The 10,734-nt window shown below is 43.1% G+C and overlaps 1 protein-coding gene across 1 annotated transcript in view; it reads right to left on the reverse strand.

The window, feature by feature from the left end:
- LOC127573504 (heat shock factor protein-like) overlaps nt 1–8,524 on the reverse strand; it is a 28,423-nt gene extending 19,899 nt beyond the window's left edge. The window contains exon 1 of the mRNA XM_052021791.1: nt 8,238–8,524. Within this exon, the coding sequence (XP_051877751.1) occupies nt 8,238–8,330 (93 nt within the window). The 5' untranslated portion in view covers nt 8,331–8,524. The remainder of the gene's footprint in view (nt 1–8,237) is intronic.
- Between the last annotated feature and the right edge of the window lie 2,210 nt (nt 8,525–10,734).

The raw sequence follows: 10,734 nt of genomic DNA on the forward strand, positions 1-10,734 counted from the left end.
CTCCACTTCCTCAGCCAAATCATTTATAAAAATCACAAAGAGCAGGGGTCCCAGAACAGATCCCTGCGGAACACCACTGGTCACCAATCTCTAGGCAGAATACTCTTCATCTACTCCCACCCTCTACCTTCTGTGGGGAAACCAATTCCGAATCCACGCAGCCAAGTCTCCATGGATGCCATGCCTCAGGACTTTCTGGATGAGCCTACCATGGGGAACCTTGTCAAAGGTCTTACTAAAGTCCACCACTCTACCTTCATCAATTTGTTTTATCACCTCCTCGAAAAATTCAAATTAGGCTTGTGAGGCACGACCTGCCCCTCACAAAACCATACTGACTATGCTTCTCCAAATGGTCGCAAATCCTGTCCCTAAGAATCCTCTCCAATAGTTTGCCCACCACTTATGTAAGACTCACTGGTCTATAATTCCCAGGATTATCCCTATTACCTTTGTTAAACAACAACATATGCCATCCTCCAATCCTCTGGTACCACTCCTATGGCCAGGGAGGACATAATTATCATTGTCAACACCCCAGCAATCTTTTCCCTCGCTTCCTGCAGTAACCTGGGTTATATCCCATCCAGCCCTGGGGACTTATAGTCATAGAGCACTGCAGCAATGCTGGCTTGGTTTTCTGCCCAGTCCCATCTGCCTGCACCTGGACAATAGCCCTCCATACCTCTCTCATTCATGCACCTATCCAAACTTCTCTTAAATGTTACAACTGAACCCGCATCCACCACTTCTGCTGGCAGCTCATTCCACCATTCACACCACCCTCTGAGTGAAATAGCTCCCCCTCAGATTCCCCTTAAATATTTCACCTTTCACCCTAAACCTATGACCTCTAGTTCTAGTCTCACCCAACCCAAGGGGAAAAACCCTGCATGCATTCACCCTATCTATACCCCTCATAATTTTGTATGCTTCTACAAGATCCCCCTCATTCTCCTGCGCTCCAGGAAATAAAGCCTTAAATCTGTTCAACCTATCTCTGTAACTCAGGTGCTCAAGTCCCGGCAACATCCATGTAACCTTTCTCTGCACTCTTTCAAGCTGATTGATATCTTTTCTGTAGGTAGGTGACCAGAACTGCACACAATACTCTAAATTTGGCCTCACCAATGTCTTATACAACTTCACATAACATTCCAACTCCTGTACTCAATGCCCTGATTTATGAAGGCCAATGTGCAAAAGCTCTCTTTATGACCCTATCTACCTGCGATGCCACTTTCAAGGAATTATGGATCTGTATTCCCAGATCCCTTTGTTCTACCACACACCTCAGTGCCCTACCATTCACTGTATAAGTCTTACCCTAGTTTGTCCTCCCAAAGTGCATCACCTCACACTTGTCTGCATTAAATTCCATCTGCCATTTTTCAGCCCATTTTCCCAGCTGGTCCAGATCACTTTGCAGGCTTTGATAGCCTTCCTCATTGTCCACTATGCCCCCAATCTATCCTAATCTTTTTCAGAAGCTCCAACACTGCCTCTTTCTTAACCTCAACATGCTCTAGCACATTAGCCTATTCTACACTGACTTCACATTCATCAAAGCCTCTCTCCCTAGTGAACAGTGAAGCAAAGTATTCATTAAGGACCTCCCCTACCTCCAGGCATGTTTCCCCCTTTATCCCTGAGCAGTCCTACTCTCAGTCGAGTCATCCTCCTGTTCCTTACATACACCTTGAGGTTTTCCTTGATCCTAGTTGCCAATGCCTTCTCATGTCCCCTTCCAGCTCTAAGTCCCTTCTTAAGCTCCTTCCTGGATGCCTTATAATTCTCAAGAGCCCTGCCTGATTTTTGCTTCCTAAACCTTAAGTATGCTTTCCTTCCTTCTCCCTCTTGACTAAATGTTTCACCTCTCTTGTCAACCGTGGTTCCTTTATTCCACCATCCTTTCTCTGTCTCAGTGGGACAAACCTATCTGTTCCCTAAACAGCCTCCACATTTCTGCTGTGCATTTCCCTGAAAGCATGTGATCCCAATTTACGCTCCCAAGTTCCTACCTAATACTATTGTAATTAGCCCTCCCCCAATTAAAAACTCTCCCATATCACCTGCTCCTATCTCTGTCCAGGGCTATGCAAAAGGTCAGGGAGTTGTGGTCACTATCTCAGAAATGCTCGCCCACTGAGAGGTCTGTCACCTGACCAGGTTCATTGCCTAGTACTAGATCCAGTATGGCCTCTCATCTAGTCGGCCCGTCCACATACTGTGTTAGGAATCCTTCCTGAACACACCTAACAAATTCTGCCCCATCTAAACCTTTTGCACTAAGGAGGTGCCAATCAATATTAGGGAAGTTGAAGTCACCCATGACAACAACCCTGTTATTTTTGCACCTTCCTAAAATCTGCCTACTTATCTTCTCAGTGTCCTAGTGGCTACTGGGGGGTTTATAGAATACTCCCAATAGAGTGATTGCTCCCTTCCTGTTTCTGACTTCCACCCACACTGACTCTGTAGACGATCCCTCCACCACATCATGACGTCCTCCCTTTCTGCAGCTGTGATACTATCTCTGATTAGCAATGCCACTTCCCCCCCACCCCCTTCCAGGGACGTTTCCCCCTTTATCCCCGAGTGGTCCTACCCTGTTCCTCCTGTCATCCTCCTGTTCCTCACATACACCTTGAGGTTTTCCTTAATCGTACTCACCAAGGCCATCTCACCCATCCCTTCCCCAGAAGAGATCCCAATGATCCACAAATCTGAAGCCCTGCACCAACACTTCAGCCACACATTCATCTTCCTATTCTTACCCTCACTGGCACATGGCACTGGCAGCAATCCAGAGATTGCTACCCTTGAGGTCCTGCTTTTTAGCTTTCTTCCTAACTCCCTCTATTCCCTTTTCAGGACCTCATCCCTCTTCCTATCTACATCATTGTCATATCGTTATGCAGATCAACATGTACCATGACTTCTGGCTGCTCACCTTCCCCCTTAAAAATGCTGTGGACTCGATCTGAGAATTCTCTGACTCTGGTACCTGAAAGGCAACATACCATCTGGGAATCTCCTTCTCGTCCACAGAATTTCCTATCTGTTCCCCCAACCAATGAATGCCCTATCACTACTGTACTCCTCTTCTCCCCCCTTCCCTTCTGAGCCACAGACCTAGCCACTGTGGCTTTCCCCTGGTAGTTCATCCCCCCCCAATACAGTATCCAATATGATATACTTGTTATCGAGAGGAACGGCCACAGGGGTGCCCTGCACTGACTGCCTATTCCCTTTCCCTCTCCTGACAGTCACCCAGCTACCTGCATCCTGCAAATTATGTGTGACTGCCTCCTGATAACTCCTGTCTACCATTTCCTTAGTTTCCCAAATGATCCGGAGTTCATTCAGCTCCAGTTCCTTAACACAGTCTGCAAGGAGCTGCAGCCAGATGCACTTCTCACAGGTGTAGGTGTAGTCATAAGGGACGCTGGAGGACTCCCTGACTTCCCACATCCTGCAAAAGGAGCATACTACGGCCCTGTCATTCCCACTGCTCTAACTATGCGATAACAAAGAAATAAAGAGACCTTACCAGAACCTCACCTTAGCCTCTACTCACTTCCTCCGCCTCTTCTCACCGAAGCCTCTTAAGCCAAGGCCTCAAGGTCCCACTCTAACATTGACCACTCCAACAATGGCCATTATTCAACTGAACAAGTATTGTTCAACGTTCAGTGTATAGAAAAGCATCATTATTAATGCAGTAGATTGTTAAATTAGGTACTCTCAATATATAGCAGTCAGTATCTTAGAATTTGGATGCCAATGAGTTTATTACCAGATTTGAACAGCAAAATTACCTTTATTATAGAAAGGGCAATTCATAAAATGAATATTCAAAACATTAAGAGCATGAAAGTGAAGGAAAGGATCTGGATTTAATTAGTATGTGCCAGGCCCTCAGTACAACCGAAACCACTTCACAGTTTATGAATCTGCAGAAGGTAGTGGATATTGCAAACCGTCTGTGAGCTGGGTTGAAATGTTTTATGTGATTAAACATGCCAATCCAATATTTGCATGTTCTATGGCAGTGGTTGCAAGCATATGTGGCATAATTAGGTAATTCAAAAACCATGTGCTTCTTGCAACTTTTTTCTCTTTGTTGGAGCCAGGTTGTGTCATGGACTTTGATGACCCACTGGAGATGACACCATTTGTTCCAATCATTTATCAGGGTTCCCTATTGTTCACAATTAATTCCAATACCTTCGTATATCTCTAGCAGGTAACCTTACAGCAAAGCTTGTGATATCCTGTTGCTCTTGTTCCCTCTGAAGACTTTGCACAGCACACCCTTGGGAATCTGGCCACCATCTTATTTGCTCAGATGGCCTAACCAGCATAATCATTTCTGTTTTACTAAGCCTGCTGCATGTAGCAGATCTGTGCACTGAAGAACCTCTGCAATGGTGTCTCTACATTGCCACTTTATTTTAAGTATGCAGTGTAAGCAGCAATAGCGGAAACTGATTGATTTTTACTCTGGGTGTGCCTCAGTTGCCCATGTTTCCATGGCATACATGAGGATACTAAGTGTGTAAGCTTTTGTCACTAGCATGTTGATCTTGATGGTGAGCCTGGTGTTGCTCCATGTTCATTAGTTTGTCTGCCAAAGACAGTAGCAGCTTTTCTGATGTGAACATTGATTTTTTTTCATCCTTCAAAAGATCGGTGGTCACTGTGAAGACTAGGTAGCTGAATTTTTGAGCTACAGTAAAGTTTCAATAATCTGCTATTTGAGAAGTCTTGACTCTTAGGCATCTAGCTCACCAGGTGATATTTCTTGTTCTCCCTTTAAAAACTTACTGCAGTCCCGTTAAATGAACAGTTATGGGTTATTTGAAGGATAACTAACAGTCAAGAAACTAAAAACCATTATTTATCTTAAATTACCATCTAAACAAACAGCTAGGAGTTCAATTTTATATCCTTAGAACAGCATAAAGGAGTCATACAAACATAAAACCATAAAGTGTGTTGCATTGAGCTTGATTGGTATGAAAAATACAGACACAATAAATAGTGTTCTGAGATGTCCAAATTTAAATTAGAAATGTGATTTATCACTGTAACTCTCCACATACTAATAAAAGAAAATGTAGTTTCTTTCAACATCTGTATCTAGAGAATTATGTTTCTGTAGACAGAATAGTCACATGGAGTGATTCATATGGGGCATTTGATATAGTTTAATAAATCAACAGACCATAACAACTGGCCAAATTTAAACCAAGAAAACATCTGAGGGAAGGGGTGTGGAATGTTTTGGGATTGGGCCATCCACCCCAGCCACAAACTTCCCAGTCAAATCACTAACAGTGAGTGTGCATATTTTTTCTTCCACCAGACTGCAAGGCCTTGCAATTTCTCAGACTTTTTGTAAACCAATCCCCTTTAGCTATCTGTACAGTCTACACCTCTTATGTCTCATTTCTCTCACTGCACCTCTGCTCTGCTCCCACTCAAATCACTTTTGCCATTTAACTACCTCTTTCTCCTGCTTGGCACTACACAGATCATTCTAGTTTCATTTCCCCATACATGCAAGTTTTATTCATCTTTGTTGCATCCATTTATTAAAATTGGCCAGCTGGGGAATTAAAATTCAAGTAATTAAATAAAATTTGTAAATTTAAAAAAGTTGGTTTCCTTAAAAGTAATCATGAACTGATCTAGTTCACTAATATCCTTCAGAGATGGAAATCTACCATCCCTGAAATATTCAGGTCAGGTAATATCAGTGGGAAGATGAGCTGGTCATTGACTTCAGGAAAGGGGGCAGTGTACATACACCTATCTACATCAATGGTGTTGAGATCAATTTCCAAGGAGTGAACATCACCAATAGCCTGTCCTGGTCCAACCACAGACATCACAGCCAAGAAAGCTCACCAGCACCTCTAATTCTTCAGGAGGCTAAAGAAATTCAGCATGTCCCCTTTGACGCTCACCAATTTTTATAGATGCACCATAGAAAGCATCCTATCTAGATGCATCATGGCTTGGTATGGCAACCGCTCTGCCCAGGACCTCAAGAAACTGCAGAGAGTTGTGGACACAGCCCAGCACATCATGGAAACCAGCCTCCCCTCCATGTCTATACTTCTCGCTGCCTCACGATGCAGCCAGAATAATCAAAGACCACACCCACCCAGGTCATTCTCTTCTCTCCTCTCCCATCAGGCAGAAGACACAGGAGTCTGAGGACACAGACCACTAGGCTCAAGGACAGCTTCTAACCCACAGTGATAAGACTATTGAACGGTTGCCTTATATGAGGTAGACTCTTGACCTCACAATCTACCTTGTTATGACCTTGCACCTTACTGTCTACCTGCAATGCACTTCCCTGTAGCTGTGACACTTTAATCTGTACTCTTATTGTCTTTACCCTGTACTACCTCAATGCACTGTGTAGTGAATTGATCTGTACAAACAGTATGCAAGTTTTTCCACTGTACCTCAGTATGTGACAATAATAAACCAATACCAAGATGGTCTTTCATAGGAACTGCAAGATTATCAACCTGAAACATTACTGTTTCCTCTGCACAGATGATCCCTGCCCTGCTGAAGATTTCCATTATTTTCTGTTTTCGTTTCAGATTTATCATCTGCAAGGTTTTCAACTTTTAATCTACTTTTATCCAGTCCGACTTGTATATGATTCAGACCTACCAAAGTAGTTGACTCTTAAATCACTCATTCAGTTGCAATTACAGCAAGGTCCACATCCCTTGCACGGACATATAAAGCACACACTTGAAACCTGTTGGTCTTCCAGCACAATAAGATGTCCATAAGAGAATGCTGCTGAATGGCACATTCCAGGCTGCAGGAGTACATGCTGAGGGATGCACTTAAGCTTGGCGCAGCCAATGCAAAAGGCTCTGAGGAAGCACCACAGCCTAGAGTTCTTCCACCAGCAGACATGAAGGAGCTGAACCAGGTGGGGAAGCCGCTCCAACACTGAAAGGGTGCATCACCCCATGGGGACCACATGAGTAGCACTGGTGCTATGGTTTACACAACTGTTAACACGACTGAATGTATTGGCCAAATGACATTAAGAATGCAAAAAAAAGTTTTTGCACTGTTTCTCTTGTGTGCGTGTGTGCACATACATAAAGTTTGTTTTCAAAATAAAAACAAAGCACACACTCCAACACCTCCTTTTCGGAAAGGAGGCCATGTTGCTCCTGCCTCCCCTCCCTGCCCCACCACACACGTGCTCAGCAGAGTGCCTGAACAAAACACTGCACGACAGCCAATCACCGCCCCGACACGGAGAGCACGTCTGGTTCTAAAAATACCTGCCACCTAATCAGCACAGAGCAGCGGCAACCCAGTAGCCAACCAGGAACCGGGGGCGTGGCAGTAGGCAGCGCCCACGTGGAGACAGGGACCTTCACCCCAGTCGATCCATCTGTTTTTTTTGAGAGACACCCTTATTGTAGACAGAGGAAGGCAAATAATTCATGAATAAATAAATAATAAAACGGACTGGTTCAACGAACTGTTTCTAAACTCTGCAATACCCACCGCATTTATATTCTTTCTACGCCACACGTCAGGAATTACATTGCAATGTTTTATTTTAAGTGCGACACAGGTTTGGGAGCTACCCAAAGGCCTGGACTGTGCAACGGGTGTGCACCCCCGTTAACAATATTGATAAAAAACAAACATATTCAACTTGAGTTCTTACTATATGTTCTACTTGCAATGTTGATTCGCGATCTCAGTAGTAGGTGATAGGAATAGTAAAATTCTGATGCAATAAATATTCTGAAAAAAATCATTTTCGCGAAGAATAAAACTAGACTTGCTTCAAAAACTGAAAATATGTATTTTTTCGTGTCGCATACTCTCACCGTCAAGAAGAAATATTCCTACTTCAGAGGCACGTTATACTTTTTCCCCCCGATATATGTAAATATTGAGCAGTACAAATGTGAAGGGAACAAATCTAAAACCGAAATTACAGAAGCATAATTAACAGTCTAAAACCTTATCTATCAACAGATAATTCACTGGCATTCCGAAACCGTAAGATGTTTACATTAAAACATTTTGAGCCCCAAGTCACGCCGTTTTCCGTGCATTATTTTATGATGAACTAAAAATCAGATATTATAAACTGTTGATTAAAAAGTCTAATCTGGTTTACAACCATTAGTATACAATCCATACTATCAACCTGTATTACTTACTCGACTCCAGGAGATTAGATCATCCGTCCCTGGGTCTTCCACCAAGGTCCATAACTTGTTCAAGAATGCAGGCACACTGCAATTTTGTCTCATTTCCCCCCCACCAAAAGCGATTGTAAGTTCAGAATTCACTTCTTCTGCCACTTCCTTTTAATAATACGATGCGTTGCTTCCCACACAGACAAGATAGGTCAGATTACTATACTTATGCACTTTCAAATGGGTAGACTCCCGTCTGTTTTTAATTACGTTTGTTGCGAAGTACATGCTCGACATATGGGTGGAGCCTTTCGCACAGCGACTGACAATCATATAATGAAACGACACGGACAGAGCAAGGAGTGGTGGCTGCAAGAAAACCTCCCAACCAATGGGGAAAGGATATTCACACGCCCCTTTTAGAGTGGCAGTTAAACCATCCAATAGTAAAAGGGAATAGTTGGCTCGCGTCTTGTCCAATTTCTTTGCACTAGGTGGAATCACGCATGCGCATGTGGCTGAGCGCTTACATAATGACAAGTGGATAATGAATAATTTTCTATTTGAATAGAGATGCATAATAGTTATTGCAATTATATCTATTTCAAAATGGGAAAGAAATGTATTAGCGAGAACGTATTATTAATAAAAATGGAAAGTACTGCATTTACTCAGTAGTTCAGGCGGCATCTGTGGAGAACGCATTAAAAGTTAACATTCCAAGCGGATGATATTTCACCCTAATCGTTTTGCTCTAAGTGATGGAAACTGAACTACAGAACGGTTGACTTGAATGACAGGGGTTCAGGTTTGAAGAGCAAAGGCTTAGTTATCCACATTGGGCTCAAAATCAATAGTTAACTGATAGATAATGGTGGCAATGCGTAAGAGGGACACAAGGAATAGACGGAGGCCCGATTCGATCTATGCCCAAATCCACTTTCCAGTCCTTCCCTAAACCCTCATTCCAATGGAAGCCAAATAAAACCTGTCTATCCTGGCCTCAACTATATTCAACAATTTGGTCTCTACGACTCGAGGCAGAGATTTCCAACTTTGTCACGCTTTTGTGAGAAGAAATTGTTCCTCATTCCGTTTGAAACGGAGGAACCCTTATTCTGAAAGTGCCCTAGATTCTCCTACAAGAGGAAACATCTCACCTATCTTTGTCACCACCTCAGAATCCCACATTTCAATAGGGTCACTTCTCATTCTTCTGAACTCCAATTAACATAGGCACAAGTTGCTCAACTATTCCTCAAAGACAAGTCTTTCATTTCAGGAGTGAACCTAGTGGTCCTTCTCCGTAAATAAGGAGACCAAATCCGTATGCAACATTCCCATTGCGGGGTCTCACTAATTAGGAATGCAAGTGGGAGGAACGCAAAACTGGACTACATCCATTTTAACGTAAGAGTCTGACCAGAAAGGCTGGGGTACAGAGTGCAATGATGAAGATAAGGGAATATGATGGAAACAATATCACGGGGAAGTGTTTGAAAAACGGGCAGTGGCAACTCAGCATTCCAGCTTATATAAAGGATGGACTAGACATTAAAGGCCTGAATTAGGGGAAGGCGTTAAGGGCCTGATTTAGGGGGAAGACCAATTAAAACACGATCTGGCAAAAGTGGACCAGCAGCAGTTACTTGCAGACGATCAGTAGGAGGTAATCAATGAGAGTATTCAGAGTCAGTATATTCCTATAATGATGAAGGGCAAGGCAACTCTGGATGTCAAGATAAATCAGGGGTTGTATAAAGAGAACAGTAACCTGGAGCACATGCTGGAAGATTCAATAGCCAGACCAGACTAAAAGCAGGGGGAAAATAATAGTACAACTGTATAGAATTAGATAGGCCACAGCTGGAGTACAGTACTATAGGAACTATACTATAGGAATATTGATCACAATGCTATAGGTAAGATGTAATTGCACTGGAGAGGGTGCAGAGAATATTGCCTGGGATGAAGTGTTTCAACACCAAGGAGAGACTAGATAGGCTGGGCTCGTTTTCTTTGGAGAGGACAAGGCTGAAGGAGGACTTGACTGAGGTATGCTAAAGGGGCATAATAGATAGTGGGAAGTTTTCCATCTTAGCAGAAGTGTCTGTGATTAGGGACTTGAGGGAAAACAAGATCAACCCAGTGGATGATTGAAACCTGGAACTCACTGCCTGGGAGGGGAGTGGTATGTACTCTCACATTTAAGTATTTAGATGAACACTTAAGGCACAGAAGGCTTGATGGCTGGTACAGACATATTGGACCAAAGAGTCCATCTGTATGTTGTAAGACTATGACTGTAACGCCCTGTACAGTTGTAGAGCACAGAAACAGGCCCTTCAGCCCAGCACATCCATGCCAACTTTTTTGCCCATCTACCATTTTCTCATTTTCCTGCATTAGGACCATATCCTTCTATGCCTTGCCTATTTAAGTGTTTGTGTAAATGTCTGATTCCACCATCTCTTCTAATACCACTTTCCAGAGATTAACCACTCTTTGTGCAAAAAAA

Source organism: Pristis pectinata, chromosome 8 (genome assembly GCF_009764475.1).
Source record: "Pristis pectinata isolate sPriPec2 chromosome 8, sPriPec2.1.pri, whole genome shotgun sequence".
Lineage (NCBI taxonomy): Eukaryota > Metazoa > Chordata > Chondrichthyes > Rhinopristiformes > Pristidae > Pristis > Pristis pectinata.